This window comes from Chaetodon auriga, chromosome 16 (assembly GCF_051107435.1).
Source record: "Chaetodon auriga isolate fChaAug3 chromosome 16, fChaAug3.hap1, whole genome shotgun sequence".
Classification (NCBI taxonomy): Eukaryota; Metazoa; Chordata; class Actinopteri; order Chaetodontiformes; family Chaetodontidae; genus Chaetodon; species Chaetodon auriga.
The window spans coordinates 14,673,890-14,691,832 of record NC_135089.1 but is presented as its reverse complement, the minus strand read 5'-3'; the positions used below and the strand labels follow the sequence as shown (position 1 = coordinate 14,691,832).

The window sequence follows — 17,943 nt, the reverse complement described above, 5'->3', positions numbered from 1 at the left end:
CCTTTTAATCAGGAAGGTATCACATAATCCAAACGGCTCACAAAGACTGGCACGATCATTGTTTCACATTTACATAAAGATTAGAGATGTTTTCCCTACGAACGCGAGATTTACTGCTCCCCTTGAATTCAGCAGTCGTTTCAGTGCATTCTGTGTTCAGTCCGCTGGGGGTCGCTGCTGAGCTGCTGTCGATCTGCCGCCGCTCAGTCGGAGCTGTCCGCGGTGCTGAAATGTGAAGCGGAATGAAGTTAAAGTGGATGAACAATGAACAATATCAGAAATTGAGTCGAATGTATGTTGAAAATCATTGCATGTCATTGATAGATTGCACTGATTGACTGCGTGTGTACACATAGTGATCTTTTTTGCTGAATTGATATACCATTAGATCAGATTACACAGTCAGACACTGCATGTCATGATGAGTAGTCCACTCTTAGGCCTGCAGGACTTGGCATCATCATTAACAGTGACCTTAATTTGACTTTTAAAACTTGTACTGGATTGAGATGTTTTATTATCTCTGTCTGTTTCTTCATGCACACTCTGCTTTAAAAAAAAAAAAAAAAAAAAAAACCACAAATCATTACGTCTTCCAGTCTGAATCATTAGATGGCGCTATCAGGCCAAAGAGGTACTCAAACAGTGAGAAAGAGACTCAGTCAGTTTCAAGGAATTCAAGGAAGTCAGCGGTCCTGTGTTATTGTGCTCCACGCCGCTGTCTTCCCAGGACTTTGAACAGGGATACAGTGAGACGTGATTAAAGGACAGTCACACTTTTTGTCTTTGTTGTTGTTGCTATTTATTCCTCCGCAGGACCTGAAGGAGGACTGTCGACCCGCTGCTGCAGGACGCACCGCCGGGGTTCCCGCTGAAGTTGTTGTCACGCAGCGCATCGCGGACCGCTGGTGCCCGTTCGCCTCGGCTCTCCGGCCCAAACTTACGCTTTTGACGCTGATTGCCACACAGACTTGCACAATGTTAAGGAGATCCGGCGCTTTTTGCGTGTGTGGAAAATGATTGCAACCAGCTCCGACCTTTTCATTATGGTGAGGAGATGTCTTCTCACTTTCAAACCGTTCAGGTAAGAATGGGAAACCTTTTCTCTGTTCACTGACGTGTAAAATGTTGACAGCAGATTGCATTTCCTTGGTTAATTTCATACATTGTGACGTTTATTATTAGTATTTTTATTATTCTGCACCATTAAAAGGGAGAGGTTCTAAGATGCAGAGTTGATCATTTTTAAGTCGCCATGTAAACATTTAATGCATAGCTTGATATAATATGATACAATTTTCTGCAAAATCGTGCAAGTTCAGCGCATTGGTTTTAATTGGAGCAACGAGGAGCCCGCTGTGCTGTAACGTGATTAACGTTTGCTTACTCAGCTAAAAGTTTCACCTCCCGCAGCTGGAGACCAGCGAAGGCAGATCAAGAGGCTGCAAAGTCATTAAGTCCTTAAAACTAACAGCTTTTTCCAGGTGTTTTGTGCATAAGCTCCAGGACTCATTAAGAAACGAGTGCTCACCACTGGCAGTGATGGTGTGCAGGCCAGGATGGGCAGTCACTGTCAGGTGTGAAGTTCCCTCATGTTTTACAGCTTTCTGAGTAAATGCAGTGTTACCACATTATGGTCTGTCAGGGCTCCAGACCGGATTTAACGTGCCAATGGGCAACTCTCACGCTCAGTTCAGCGACTGGCAGAGAAGAGGCCTCGCTGCAGGATCAGAAGTATTGTGTTTTCTCACACAGCACGCAAGCTTCCCTGAACATCACACCCCAGTATTTGACCATTACCTCACATTAGATACTAATATGGCGCCATCATTCACTCAGACTCTAGATGAGGGTCTGCAGCCTCTCTGTTGTCAGTTTTCTGCCTTGTGCTAATTTAAGAAAGCAAGCTGTGGTGTACAGAATGGAAATGTGACAATCTGTCCTGCTGCCCCCCCCCTCTTAAAAGGATTGTTTCCCAACATTTCTCAGCACGACTCCTGGAGACGAGCTGTTTTCAACTAATTGGTCCAAAGCGTCTGTTTTCAGAGTTCGAGAACTTGAGGAATGTTCACTGCTCCCCCACGAAACGCAGCCATTCGTCTGTATTTTAATGCTTTTATTTGGGATGTTAGCTCACTGAGCACAGCGCGATGCAGTAAGCCCGTCCATGTGATGGTTCATTTGAGTCGACCCTGTCAAGCGAGAACACAATGCTTCTCTGTGGGTTCACTGGTACAACATGAACTTTGGGAAATATGTCCACGCTCCATAAAGCTTCACAAAGGTCCTAGAGTGATGTTGTCTCAAAGAGCTCGTCTCGAAGTGAACTCTCTTGCACACATGCCTTTTTTCATAATGTTCTTCCTCTGCTGTCTTGTCATATGTCACTCTGTGCACTCTGTCTGTCTCATGAGCTCTAGCTTTGTCATTCTCTCGTGTGATGTAATCACCCTCCTGTCTTCCTCTCCCCCCTGCAGGATCTTCGTGGTAGGGATTGGCTTCTTCAGCCTGTGCTTTCTAATGACCTCTCTCGGGGGCCAGTTCTCAGCCAAGAGACCCGGAGATTCCCCCTTCACCGTGAGAGCCGAAGGTAAGCCTGCGTTTGCATGTCACTGCCACCTGTTCGCCTGTGACTGCAGCGGCTGTGACCTGCGCTGGTAATGAACAGGCTGGGAACATGCTGGGAGCTTCGCGGGGCTTCCTTGATTGCCACCAGTGGGCTGACAGACCCGCTCACTTCGCTCATCGGGAGTACGTTGGGGGGGGGGGCACTGTCACACTGAGAAGCTGCTCTCTTCTCTCATACCTCCATCGTTTTTTTACACCTGCTTTCATCTCTGCTCAGTGCCCACATGGTCCCGTTCTGACCAACTCATTTATAGTAGTTTTAGTTTTTTGTGAATATTTATATTGTGGTAATGTTGACTCTGGTTGTGTTCATGTAGGTGAATAAAGCAGATACACTAAATTTATCATGTAGAGGAAGTAGTTCCCCATTGGGATTCGTGTGGAAAGCTCAATCAAGCAAAAATAGGTTATTGCAAACATGAGTTACTCTGGCAGGAGGATTTAAATGTGAAAGTAACAGTACTTATACTATAAATAACTTAAGTCATGTTTTTAAGACAAAAAACCAGCAGTAGACACCCTGATGTTTTGGTGATAAAAAGGTCTTATTAACAACTTCCTTTGTGACAAATCAAATCGTTTCTTAAAAAAAGTCCAAATGGCCGCTCAGGTGTAGCAGTAGCTAGCAACATTGACCTTGCCCTCGCGGAGATCAACAAATCAAAGCCAGAAACAAAGTCCAAAATACTTCAGAGACCCCATCCCTGAGAGCAACCTGTTATCTTTCTCAGCACGTTCTCTGTGTTTGCGCTATGTGCCTCTGCATATAAATCACTACAGCAGTAGCCATTTGGGAGAGTCAGTGTTAGCTTTTGGACTATTGTCTCTCACCTTTTATCTCCGCCTGGCACAAGGTTGACGCTGCGTGTCATCCTCTGTGACGGGTACCAGCTGGCGTGGGGAGAAGCCACGCTGCCATCTATCAGAACCCATCCAAGGACGGCCGTTATTTGGAGTTTGCATGGAAAATATTACGCTGATCTAAATTTATTTCTAATTCAAATGAGGCAGCAGTGATTTTTTTGAGTTATCTCTCTCAAATAATGTAGTCCACCTTTGGGCCAATCACTGACCAGCATGTGGCCTTGTGGTGGTTGTGTAAGATATAAAGATAGTGTTGGTTTTGACTGATTCACTTGAATGACTGGACTAATATTGGCGCATAGTCATAATAATAATAGTAAACTTTAATTGTATAGCACCTTTCATGCAAGAATTCCAGCTGGAAGTGCTTTTCAAACAAGCACATCACATGCAACAAGTGCTTCATGTAAAAAAAGACTAAGGATAAACATAAAAACAGACAGAGAAAATTAATCTAAAATGAGATGGAGAATAAAACCCACTTGATGATAGTAGCAAAAATAAATAAAAATAAGTATGAAAATAGAATGCATAATATCAGATGGAAAATAAAACCCACTAAATAATGATGATAATAAAATAAAGAGTACACAGAATGAGACAACAGCATGGTTTTCTAGTGGAAGGCTAAAGTGGAGAGCTTTTAGCTTTCCTTTGAAAATATTCAGCGAGCTGCTTCCCTCATATCTGTAGGTAGTTTGTTCCAGAGTTTTGGGGTGTAATGAACAAAGGCTGCATCCCCAGTTTTCTTTAAGCTGTTGCTGGAAACCTCCAGCAGACCAGCAGCAGATGATCACAGTGTTCTTGAAGGCAAATGATGAACGAGGGATTTAGCGATGTAGCTTGGTCCTAGCCCGTTAGGGGCTTTGTATACGAGGAGGATGACCTTAAAATCAATTCTGAATGTTACAAGAAGAGCAGCTAAAACTGGACCAAAGTGCTCTCTGCTCTTGGATCTGGTTAATAGCCGAGCTGCAGAGTTTTGAATGAGCTGTAAATAGTGCGTTACAATACTCGAGTCGGCTTGAAATAAAGGCAGTTTTCTTGATGTGGGACTTGAAACCTCAGATTTAATCCAGGGAGTTTTCACTTTTCCATTTTGTCCTTGTTTTACTTAAAGAAATTATTGCCGATCCATTTATTTATTGCCAAAAGACAGCTGGAGCCGCTCCTAGGGAAAATAGGTGCATGTAATCAAAGTAATGTAAGTTATGCAGGTGTCATCATGGGATACAATTTCAAGAATTTCACCCATTTATAAAATAGTGAATGCAGAGCTGGTTTGGGGTGAAGGAGAGATAAAGCGAGAAGGGTGAGGGGGGTGGAAAACAGGAGAGCTGTCTGATTAATTAACCAGTCATAGGCTGCAGTCAAGGGAAGGCATCGGGCCTCTAGCTCATTAAACACTGCCTCGCTGCTGAGCAGGGAGAGTGCAAATTCTCACCCTCTGAGTGTGTACGTGTGTTTGTGCACATGTGCATGTTTGGGAATGAGGATTAGCGGCATGGGGAGCTCGCGTAATATGAATGAGCGAGGATGTTCAGTGGACCTTGATGGCACTGACTGTAAACACCCATCCAGCCTCTGCTGCCGGACGGTGTGGAGAGACACGGAGCACGCATGCACCTGCACCCATGTTGTCAGCCTGTACACCAACATGTGTGTGACAGGCACTCATGCAGGAAATGTAGAAATGTCAGAGAAGCAGCGGGGGCACCTTAACATCCGCACTATTTTGAATCTGAAAGGGTAAGCAAAATGGCCAGGCTGTGCTGAGAGCAGCCACTGCCTCGTTTAGTGCTCGTCTTGTGAATGGCAACAATTGCCTGGAGAGCAAAAGGTTTGAAGAAAAATATGTAATTATTGTCTCGCTGCCTGCTGTTTCTCTCCCTGCCTTTCTGTCCCCCTCCGTCTTTTTCTTTTTAAATGTTTCTCTCCAGCTCTGTTTCTCTTAAAAAATTTTATTTAAGATGCACCAAGACTCTTGCACCTACTTTCCAGATTTCCACAGGATCTATTTACTGCAGAATTACAGATTTCTGTGTGCTGTTTATTACAGTACTGTGTATCAAAGTGTGCCCTCTTTGACACTCTAGAATACCACTTAGTTGCATTGGGATACTAAGCAATATCCAGATTTAAAATGCATGCATTTCGTTCCTCACGTCCCTTTGAAGGTACAGGAAACTAATGATGTGGAAAAGAAGTAAGGGGGGGGAGCAGAGGGAGACTATTTCTACCAGAGTGGGAAGCATGAAAGGCGGAGGCATTTGATCCTAGATATCTTAAAGGCTCCAGAGGTGCACTGTAGCTTTCTAATAAGCTCTTTGAAGACCACCTTCACAGTGTGTCCTTTTACCACCGGGGTCTTAATGCAGCTTTGCCACAAAAGGAGAAATGGGCCTTGGATGCTTTCAAGTCTTAACCCGGTCAGAGCAAGACTAATGGTTCAGATGTTAATGCATTTTCTATTCCAACCTGCAAGCCCCATTACCTGAGGTTTTTTTTTTTTTTTAAACCTACATCTTCTAAGTTACGGGAAAACATATTTTGCTGAAAACAGAGTAATGCATCTCTCACCTAAAGCTTAAATCTTTACCCTATCAAACTCTTACATTTGTTCCTTTCATATTTATCATGCTGAATCCATATTGTCATAAATATATGTTGAAATTGCTCTGGAAAGAATAATAAAGCAGCTGCTCACATGCTGGTGGCTGCACTGCTGAAGCCGATACAAAAGTAAAAGAAAACCTGCCTTTGCCAAATTTGAACCCATCACTGAGCAGAGCATCAGGTGTGCAAGGAGCATCATGTTCACTATCCTGTTGACTGCGATCCTTTCACGCCGACAGAACTTTTTTATTTCATGCCTCAGCAGACGTCACTATGCGATGCATGGAAATGACATCGCGCATGGGGTGTGGCGTTTGCATGTCTACCAAAGCGGTGAACTTCAGAGCTTCATTTGAAATGAGAAAGGGAATAACTAATCTGCCTGAAATAGAAGCGCTCTTATCCAGTGTTTGTAGATGTTATGAACAGAATAAACTGACCTTTGCCTGCTGATGGAACTTCACCGGTAGATTAGAATAACTGGAAATAAATGTGTGGCTGACTGCCTGGCTTTGTGCCTCTGTTACAAAAAAAAAAAAAAAAAAAAAAATAGAGGTGTGAATAAGAAATGACTGTTCATTGTTCACTCTGTCACATGCTGCTGTCACCTTGTGGAAAGACCAGTGATTTTCTCTTGGATTGCGAGGCAGGTACAACAACAGAGGTTGTACTGATTGTTGTTTGAAGCGGGCAGTGACACTCGACGAGATTCGGCTGCAAGCGTGTCTCCGATTGCTTTGTTGTTTATGGCTTTGTGGCAATCAGCATTTTTTATTATGCTTTAAATACATGATGCTTTTGATGTTAGTGGCGTTGTTTCACATCAAGAGAGACATTTTAGACAGACTGTTGTCACCACTGCTGCTTATTAGTCGTACAGAAATGACTCTTAAGAAAAGCACTCAGTGTTTGTTTAATGCTGTGTGTAGACATGCTGATGTCGACCCATCACTTGATTGCATTGTTTCCTGGGGGAAACAGTGGCATACAAAGTGCCACCACTAGTTTTGATTGCCACTCTGTAAATTAGCTGCTGCAACATTATTACCTTTTTATCTGTTGGTGGCCAGGCAGGATTTGCGTCAACATGGACTTATCAGCATGCATATTAGTAGCATATTGGCTCTTTAGTACTCATCATTAAGCACTTATTAATGCCTTATTCTGGGGGTTAGAGTTATTACCCTGAATAAGCAGTAATTAGGAGGTCTTTGAGGGAAAACTCTGAGTTAATGGCCTAGTAGTTCTAGAATATTGTCATGCAAATATGGATGCAAATGCATCAATTAGTACTTTATAATAACTACTAAAGGTCAATGCTCTTAATATACATGATAATAAGCAACTAGTTGATAGTGAATATGTGCACTGTGATGTTAAGTGTTACCAGACAATCATTTTCAAAGTAATTAATCCACAGACAGCTTGGCCACTAATTTGAAAAGCGACAACACACTGTGTCTATCACTGTATGATGTGCATTTGAAGTGAATGCAGCAGGCAGGTCGATTTCAGCTTCTTTTGAAACAAATGTATTGTCGATCATGAGCTGCAAACTGGGTCAGGAAATTCACTTCCAGACTTGGTTTATGTAGCATTTTCTATTCTTGTTGTGTCTTGCATTCATGCAAGATTTTTTTTTTTTCTTTTTTTTATCTGTGAAAACAGGAAATATGTTTATGCAAATGCTCATCATATTTTTATGGTTCTGCAAAATCTGAGATGAGAGAATAAAAGAGAATAAAACTACTAAACTCCCGTCCTGGAAAATGATCGTATGCTGTGTTTTTAGGTAAATTGAGTGGTGTGGGTTTTTAGTAGAGGTATACATATGAGCAGACATTGAACTCTGCATCTAAATAAGCCTTTCTTCCCCTTCAAAAGTGTACACAACCCATATATTGAGCATCAAATGACAGTTTAATGGTTTAAAGCTGTGGTGGATCAATAAACAGTAGGCTGCAGTTTTTCAGTGCACAAACATCACCATGCTTCAAAGTAAACGTCTAAGTCTAAATACTGTGGGAAGGGTCAGAGGAGACAACTACGGAAAAAAGAGTCAGGTTTTAATTGAAACTGCAGAGAGCCACGTTTAAAAAATATGGCAAGTTTCTTCCCTTTTCCAGGCTGTCAGACGCAATAAGAGGCTGGAGCCGCACGGAGGATAAGTGACGGAGGTTTTTCGGCTCTAATAGCCTCTGGATCTGGCAGCCAAAAAAGAAGAGAGAAACTCAATCTAAATCAGCCTTTTCTGTAATGAATATTTGAATTAGGAGTGGCAGGGAAAGGTCTGTCTGTGCCTGTGCATGTAAGAGCGCAGAGCAGGAGGGAAGGTATGAATTCATCCTGGTGACAGGTGAGATAGAGAGGTCTGACCCTCAGCTCGCTCATGAAGAAAACTAGGCAGCCAGCATGCATGTAAGAGATGACAGGATTTATTTCTTTGGCTCTCCATACTGCCATTCTTTTTTTCATATATATATTGAACATGACACACTGCTATTATCAATTGTACATGAGATATTACAGAAGTATATGTTTTATTGGATTCTGTCTCCATCACTCAAAACACGTGTAATAATAATAACAGTGAAGGAGATTCCTTTCCTCCTCTTGTCCATATTGGGTGCCTGCCTATGTAATGGAGGTGCTGAAAAGCAGGTCTGAAGTGGTCTTATGGTCTTTGTGCCCTGGCGAAGCTGGTCATTTAATTTTCCTGCAGAAATAAGGTGAGACTGGTGTTATTGCGGCGACTTTATTGCTTATTTCTTCCATCAGTTACTTTGTTGTTGCAGTTTTGCGTGTGTGTTTATGGCTGACGGCTCATGAGCTTTCCTTGCAAGTGCTGCAACATTGCCCTTATTTAAAGAGGGTTGAATAAATGAGATATACTTTGCGCAGAAATTACATCCATCATCTGAATATTGGAGCATCTCGGGGGGAAAAATGCGATTCTATGTCCAAGAGCGTCCGTCCAAGATTATGTCAAGCAGCGTCTTAATCCACACTCAGCATGAGGGCCAAGGCGGTGCCACTCCTCTTTGTAAATATGATTCTGTTGGTGAAGTGATTTCACTATGGCTCTCTGTAAATCAATTGAGTATCACTATTTAAAATCCAAGGACTTGGGGATTGATTGAAATATGCTGAATCTTTGATGTCTCAAGAAAGATATTCAGTCTTTAGTGCTGTTTGATGAAGATCATTTTTTAGAGGCCTTATCTAAATGGAGCGTAGATGGATTGATCAATAAAAGCAGTGGCACCCAGTGGTGTTTGACTCGGAGATGTAACACTCAGATGTTTTTTTTGAAGCTTATCAAAATACTAATCTGTTAGTCATGTAAAATGCTTTGGCTGCATTGGCTCAGGGTGAGGACTTGAAAGCATGATTCACAAACAGAACAGGTGAGGTCAGGGCAAAGTGTGCTGAGGTCATTGACGAGCAGAATTCAGCAACGAGCAGACAAAAGACCTGAGCACTGCAACGGCCCAATGGACGATCCGGTGGAGAACTACAGCTGGAGGGTGGTGTATACTGTTTAACTGCAGAGCAGATGAGAGAATTAGGAGAATGTGTGACAGTGTGGGGATCAGTTGATGGGCAGACCTGCACTGATCTCCATTCATTTTTAGTGTTCCCAAGCACGCTCGCCTGGATGATTAATGAAAAGACAGCTTTTTTTTTTTTTTTTTTCTTTTTTCACATTTTCAGGCGTTAGCTGACCTCTCATGTAGTCAATAGCGGTATTTGGTGTAGCCAGCTTTAGTTGATGTGTATTATAAGATAATGGCTTGTTAGTTTTGTGAGCGACGGCCGTGACATCAAGGCCTGGCTCCAGCACGATCAACAAAAGAGTGGAAGACCATGGATGGAGGAACAAAGTGGACGTGAGTGAGGCATAAATGCTTCGTCCATGACCAGGTTTTAGCCCTGGTCCTGCCTGATAGATACTGTGCCTATGAAAACTGGACTTTCCTTAAAAACAGCCAGTGGAAGAATGCAGTGGCTATTCTGAACACCTGAACACTGTGTTCTTCCACCCGTCTCTCCCTGTAGGGGGTTGAATGAGTTTCTTTGAAGAAAAAAATTAAATGTTTGCTTGAATGCAGTTGTTTGCCTATTTTGCACTATTGATTGAACTTCTTTCTTTGCCTAAATTGAGCGGTTGCTTTCATTCATTGATATTCCCTTGTTGTGCATGCTGTGTGAACGTCTTAACATAGGATTACATTAGGATATGAGTAATTATAACCATAGGAGCACAATAAGTATGGAAATGCATGCATACTGTCAATGTATTCTACAGTCCCCCCCAAATTAAACACAGAAAAACTGATTATTGCTGTCTCTTCGCCATTCCCCAGTAAAACATGATATTATATATTGAATTTAAGTGCAGTCAACCTTGAAATCATTTCATATTATGCATTAGTATTTACCGAAAGTTGCTGCAAATGGAGTCTCTGCTGCCGGCTGACTCACTGGAAACCATTCAAACAGGTTGACAGGAGCTGTTTAGAGATATGTGAACCCTGTGACCTCGTGGTGGCGGGATCAAAGCGGCTCGCAACTCTCTTTTTCAACAGGTCTGGTGATGGGGGAAGTGAGGGCTGATCGGGGAGGGCAGGAAAATAATTTGCTTATAGCCACGTAAGACCAGTGAAAGGCTTGGGCTGAGACACAGGTTCAGCAGCGGTGCACTGTCTCTGTGGGCAGCTGTTTGGAGCTGGTTGGCCAGCGTTTCGCAGTGCAGGCTACAGTGCACATGGTGATCTAATTGGAATTTGTTCATAATATCGATTGTGCTGTGGCACTTCCGAAATTGAGTCGTTAAAGGAGATTAGCCGCTGCTAAATTGGTCCTTTATTAACCAGCAGATGAGGAATGACACAGAGGAGGCTGTGCATTAGCACATAGATACCATCAACTCCCGCTGCACCACTGTCAGCACGCCGGACTGTGCATGGGAAAAAACACATTAGCCAGTGTTTCCCGAGAGGGGGCAAGAAGCAAGAGTAAAAAGCAGCCTGATGAACAGTTGATTGCAAACATATATAAGGCTGAGCTCTAAAAATGTACTGTGTAGGAAGGGTGTTCAGTCTCAATAATGGTGATATACGAGCGCAATGTGCGCGGGGAGCATTGCTGTGAAGAAATGTGAGTTCTTCCCACACTTTAGCACAGAGGCTTTGTTTAGATTTAGTGCAGCCAGCGAGTACACAGTAGCTGGTAGAGGACCCTCTGATTTTAGCAAATATTCCGAAAATCTGCAGATATCCTCACAATTAAATGCACATAACAATGGTAGAATATTTGCTTGTTTAAAATTATTTGGGTTTTTTTTTTTTTCTATAGATTTTGGTGCTGAAGGTTTGGTCTTGCAGTTACCTGCAGAAAGTCTCAGACTGTGTTTACTTGAACAATACAGTAATATTGTACCCTACAGTGCTCTGCTCCTTCCTCAGTCTCATCTCCTCTTCTATCCTGTATCATTCTCCTTTATCATGTGTATTGATAAACTGCTGCTATAAGGCTGTGAGCCTGAATGGGAATTCATTAAGTCTCTCTCGCGGAAGGAAAAATAGTTGTCTAACTGCTGAATTATTCAAAAGCAGACGTCTTTCGGCCAGTTTAAAGATATTCTAGAAATGACTGAAACTGCGGTAAGCTGAAGCAGAAAATATGTAAAGGCAATAAAGGGAGGAGATTTGCAGGGATATGAGGGCTCTGTCTAACACAATTCGCTTTTGAGCTGCAACTGTTTCTGAATTTCTTGTTTCTGATGCCGTGTGCTTTTCTTCCCTTTAGAAAGCTAAACTACCCACACGCAGTCACATACGCACAGACCGGGAGAAGTGGGAGATTTCTGGCTTGGTCCTTATTTCATTTACTGGTGATGTAATAGAATTTCTTTTCAGAGAAAGGTGACTTTCTCCTGGTCAGTGATAAATGAACTCTGACAGCAGAAGTGAGCGCGCACACATTGCAGTTTCTAAAGCCTAATGCAATTGATGAGGGAGCGCTGAGAGGTGAGGCTTCATTTTCCTCACACTCCGCAAGAACAATACCGGGCTGCTGTTGGTCTCTGCTATTTTCTCGGGGGTTCAAGCCACAAATTCGCTCCCAAGCTCCATGAGTGGCATTGTTTATCTTGAATATTTGAATTTTCTTCATCAAAAACAACTTTTTGCTTGTGCTGTCTTCATGAACCCATTGGTGATTTTGAACTGTGATGCAATTAGGTGCGAATGATCACGCTCCGCATCGAGTGTGGCGCTTAATGCGATCAAAGGAAACAGTGCAGGGTCAGGACCTGAACTCACAAGCGATGCAGCCCGAGACCTGCTTTGACCTTAATGTTTGTAGCTGCAGGCGCGTTAATTGACTAGGTGTTTGCTGGCAGCATCATTCTGGTTTACCACCAGTCAGGTCGTTAATAATTTGAGCCGAGCGGGAAGACAAAACCAATACCGTCAGACTAATTTGCCCGTTCCTGTGTTTTGCTGGGAGCCGGCCCCTGATGACCTGCTGGTTTAGTAATGGAGGAACAAAGAAAGTAGAGACTGAAGTGATGTTTCTAAGTGAACCAACAGTAAAACAGGACATGAAATAAATGGATTTCAAAGTGACCTTCAGCGAGTCTGTGCTACATTGTTGAATTTGAAAGGCTTGTACAGTAAATAACTTCAGAGGAAAGAGAAACAATTGTTTTGGAAATCAGAACAACGAGCAGTTTTGTTCATATGACCTTGTCTCCATAAAACCAAATGACTTTACATTGAAACACGCTGCTCCATGCCGTCAAATTGTCAAATTCACACTTGAGTTTTATTGTTTTTCAAATTTATTACTCACTCCTTGTCAATTGCTCTTTTCTCCAGAATGACCTCTTTCCCTCCTTTGTTCTTCATCCTACTCCTCCCTATCTCAATGATTTACTTGAATAATATTTGTCTCATATTATCTGTCTGTGTCTTCTTCAGTGCTTGGTGGCCAAGAATCTCGTGGGGTGCTGAGGAAAATCAGTGACATGCTGGAGGTCATTATGAAGAGGATGGATGCTCTGTCCAAACTGGGTAACACCACAGAAACCCACAGGCTGGATGAGCTCAGCTCAGCCCTGGACAGGTACAACATCTCGGTGTCCATTGTCTCCTTGGTTTTTAAAGCCTGTCAAATGTGTTTCACTTTAGATCCAGCTAATGTAACGTGCTGTTGTGTGAGGTGTCTGAGGAAGGCAGCGTTTTACTCGCACAAACATGAGGAAATTGGAGTAGACTGGTGAAAAAAGCACTTTGTTCTTCTCTTTCTTTAAAAGTAATGGTACTCACTGGAGCGCTTTTCAAAAACTGCATCAGACATACTAAGTACAAGAGGTACACTGGAGGTATGGGGTGGGGCTGATGTGTATTTGGATAAAACTTCTATGTCGTCAATGTCAGTGACTAAATAATCTGCTGATGATAACTATACTTAACCATCACTGTGGTCTGCATCACATATAGGATGCATGTATTTGATCAATATCCTGGTGCTCTGGCTTACACAGATGTGATCCAATTATTATGAAAGGCCTCTTTCTCATGAGAGCCAGCCTGCCGACTTAGGAGTCTTAACAGACCAAGGACGTTTAACTTTTTTAAATCAGCAGAACTGGAAAGTGTTGGAGGTGGTCTCTGTAGCGCTGCCAGTCGTGATGGAATCATGCTGAAAGTCTGGGAAAGAGCAGCAGCTCAAAGCCATCAAGGTCGAACTGCAGAGTATTCAGTTCAGCTCTAACCTGTGTGCTAAAGGTTAAATTCATCGGCATAGCAACGGTAAGATAAAAACATGGAGGCTGAAGACAACCTCAGAGATACAGTGTGCAGACAGGAAGCGGGCCAAGCATGGAGCCCTGGAGCATCCCAGCAGAGCAGGCGCCTGCTGTGAAAAGAGACTCGTGCTGCGGAAACCTGGTGTTGAAGAGGATGATATGTGTTAGAACAAACCCCATTGCTCTCCCTGGGCAGCTGGAGAAATGAAAGAGACTGTCATATCAAAAAAAAAAAAAAAAAAGAGCAGGGGTCTTGCTGCCAGCCCTGAGTTGTGGGTGCTCTATGGTTGCCGTGGCAACAGACCTTTTTTTTTTTTTTTTTTTTTCACATGCCCGCACCTGCTCAGGGTTTGAGGAGAGGAAGCTCCCCTCCTGTTTCTGCCTCCGCTGCTCGTTTCCCTCCCGGACATCGCCTCCCTCTTCCTCACAGCCGGGAAATATCTCCTCTGAAATCCACTTCAGTAGAGCCCGCGCTGCCAAACAATAACGGCAACCACCTCTGATCATATTAAAAGGCATTGTAATAACATTTGCAATTTAGTCTGGCCTCTGTGTAACTGCTGCCGACTACAAATAATGAACAATGACAGAGGAGGTGCCACACCTCACCTGACCTGACTTTTCAAAAGCCCGGGGGGAAATATTCATTGTACTCCAGCCAAATCTCCGCATGTCATTATTTTTATCTGCGGTTTCATATTACGCTTACAGAATTTAATTTTCTCCCCAAAATGCCCTGTGGATATACTCTCAGTCATATAGTTCTGTCATTTAATTGGCTTCATAGGGAGTAAACTGGAAATGCTACAGTGACAAAGGCCACATAGTTTTAAAACCAACGTGGTGGTTAAAATGTATCTCATGCTGATATTTCTTGGCCGTATTTTATGTCACTCAGGTGATTAAAAAACTCTGTGTGGCTCAGGGTCACGGTTGACCCCGGAGATCAGCGTGAGATCTTTAGGCGGGAAAAGCTTTGCCCACCTGGTATATCGTTAAAAAGCAATTAGATTGTCCTGATGCTCTTCAACAGCAGACAGCCTCTCGCGGGTCAGAGTCCCTGCAGTGTAAATATTCGATGGCTCTGTCTGAGACCAGGACTGCGTCTGCTGTAACAGACAGCCGAAGCTTTTGTGCCACTACATAACAATCATTGCTGTGTGTGAGTGTTTTCCTGTACCGGAGCGTCTGTGTAATTGGCAATTAATTTGTGCTGACCTGCTCCTCTAAAGGATAGAGGAGAACAGAAGAGAAGGTTTGGCCACCACTTGCCTCCTGGGCACAACTTGGAAAAATGTAATTGGGGTTTAGGATTATGTTAAGTTATGCATATAAGCACGCTTAGCTTACTTTCCCCTGGTACACGCACAGAAATACACGCTGCCTCAATGAAATCAGAGTTTTATTGCTCGATCTTCATCTGGCTCAGCGCTGCTCCGTTCGTTGCTGCGAGTTTCCAGAGTTTACATATTCGGAGCTGTTTAATGAGAAATGTAAATCCCGGAAAAACTACCACACAACGAGAGAAGCTCATTAAAATGATTCATTGGAGTGTTTGTTTTCATGTAAAACAGGGCGATGATACAGTCATTCCACGAATGAATGCCGGTTGATTGTAACACATGCAGCAGCGCGCATCGTTAAAGTCATGCATTGATGTGCAGAAGTTGAGGTAAAGGTTTACTTTTGATGATATCTAGTGGGCCTGAATATGTGCTGAGTCGAGTAGAGACGAGGATCACGCTGCAAAAGACTTTCCACCATTTTAATGGGATCCACCAGTAACTGCAAGCATAAAGTATTTACAAGCTTTCCTCTAGCAAAATTCAACCAGCGAGTGCATCTCACACAGTTTTCAAAATGATGATCGCTACTAAATATTTACGAGTGCCCAAACTCAATGTGACAGTGTAGCATCATAAACAAATGCAAATCAAATGAAAGGAGTTTCTTTCCAAAAGATTCCACCAAAATAAAAGCCTCCACCCAGTCACCTAGGGATTTCAGAGAAACCTACAACTTCAGGTTGGAGTGTTGAAACAATTAATTGACTCATTTCCAACTGTTTTAATAATCAATCATTTTGCAGATTTTATTTTTATTATTTATTATTTATTTCAAGCAAAATGCACAAATTCACTGGTTCCGAATGTTTTCCACTATTTCCTGACATTTTATGGACCAAACAGTTAACAGATTCATTTAGAAACGAACCTCTAGATTAATCAACGATGAAGATAATTACTTGCTGCACATAAAATGACAATTACAGTCAACTTGACTTTTAAACTTCAGATTCTTTTTTTTGACAACAAATAGAATATTTTATAGTTCATTGCATAAATCCATTAGCCGCTAATGCAGCTTCCTGCAGTGCGTTTCTCAGGCGTCTTTCCTTTGACTGTACAGAAAGGTACTCACACAGGCAGAAACATTCGGAAAGCTATCTCTTCTCCTTTGGTGTTTGCACCTTGTAGAGCAGTTAATGTGCCAAGGGCTTGTTTCTGGAAAGACTGCACATATTGTAGCAAGCCTTGGAATATATTTTGATGAAATTGGGCTCCGGGGACTGATGTTCTGGACTGAACAAAGTTTCAGATCATTTGCTGTTGCTCTGTTTCATAGACATGTTACAGATTTCCGAAAATCTCTCGGAACTGTAGCGCTGCACTATGATGAATATTATAAATGCTCTTCTTCTTCTTCTTCTTCTTCTCTTTATTCCCTCTGTGTTTCATCCCCCATATCTCCTTCTCCTTTGTAAATATTGGTTCCTGATTGTTTTGCAAACAGCTTCTAGGCCACAGAGGTCAAGTGCAGTGAAACACATTTGCTAACAATCTAATTGTCTTCTGTTTTTATTTCCCCCGAGGTCCCGCTTTAATATTCCGAGTTACTTTTTTATCTCGACAAATAAATTATCTGTCAGTGTTTAAAAGCTTTTTCGATTTCACGCCTCAAGTTCTAGACAATTAGCATTTCTTCCACTACTTCACGCTCACTGTGAAGGGTGGAAAACAACAAATACGGCTGGATGAAGGGAAGCTATAAAAGAAAGATAGTGTTTCTTTTGAAGGTGCCTGATGGCAGTTTGAAGAGAATTATAGATGGTTGTTTCTGGCATATATTTAGATAATCTCCTATTCTTTGTGTGTGTGTGTGTTTGTGTTTGTTTGTGTGTGCCATGCATGATCAGGATTCAGCCCATAGGGTTAGTGGAGCGGATTCAGGCCATAGCCCAGAACATGTCCGACTTGGCAGTGAGGGTGGAGCAAATCCTACAGCGCAGCATGGCCAGCAACAGAGGTATTTCAAACACACACACACACACACACAGACACACACACACACCTGGAGAATGCCAAATATAGCCAGCCCTTCAGATGAATCCCCCCCTGTCCATCTCAAATCCATTCAATCTGCAGACACTTCTCCTCTAACCCACATAAGCCCGACTGTCAAACCTGGATCCAGTCTAACACTTGAATGCACAATTTATGTCTAACGTGCACTTGCTGGTTGATCATATAGAACATGACAGACATTATTCACGCGACATTACCCGTTCGAGTAGCAAGCCGCCCTTTGTGTCAGGGTGGGAGACGTCCTGTGCAGCGCACTGCTCCTCTGTTGTTGCCTTATCATAAGCACGCGACTGAAGGATGTTTAAATCATACTGATGAATTGCTACCTAGTTAATGGGATCCGAGCCTGTCTGCTTTCTTTATTAGCCTTCACTCTCAATTTCTTTATCGGGCACAGAATAGAAATCAGACAGCGCAATTTAATTCACAATTCAATTCCTCTCCTGTATCGACTACATTGCACTTTATGACTCCTCAGCTCACTGTCTCATTAAAGTGGCGTCAGGTAATTTGTCTGTTGTCATAATGTATGATATTATTTAAGAAGAGGTTGATCTAGACCCGGTTAAGTTTTGTCAGTGACGGACAGCAGCGCTTTTCATCGTGAGAGGTCTGTCGTTATCACACTAATCAGACAGAATGGCTGGCAGTTGG

The 17,943-nt window shown here is 42.7% G+C and overlaps 1 protein-coding gene across 1 annotated transcript in view; it reads left to right on the top strand.

The window, feature by feature from the left end:
• The first annotated feature begins 660 nt into the window (after positions 1-660).
• Positions 661-17,943, top strand: part of mgat5b (alpha-1,6-mannosylglycoprotein 6-beta-N-acetylglucosaminyltransferase B) — a 51,575-nt gene continuing 34,292 nt past the window's right edge. The window contains exons 1-4 of the mRNA XM_076753371.1: positions 661-1,084; positions 2,478-2,590; positions 13,095-13,239; positions 17,121-17,230. Coding sequence (XP_076609486.1) covers positions 1,017-1,084; positions 2,478-2,590; positions 13,095-13,239; positions 17,121-17,230 — 436 coding nt within the window. The 5' untranslated portion in view covers positions 661-1,016. The remainder of the gene's footprint in view (positions 1,085-2,477; positions 2,591-13,094; positions 13,240-17,120; positions 17,231-17,943) is intronic.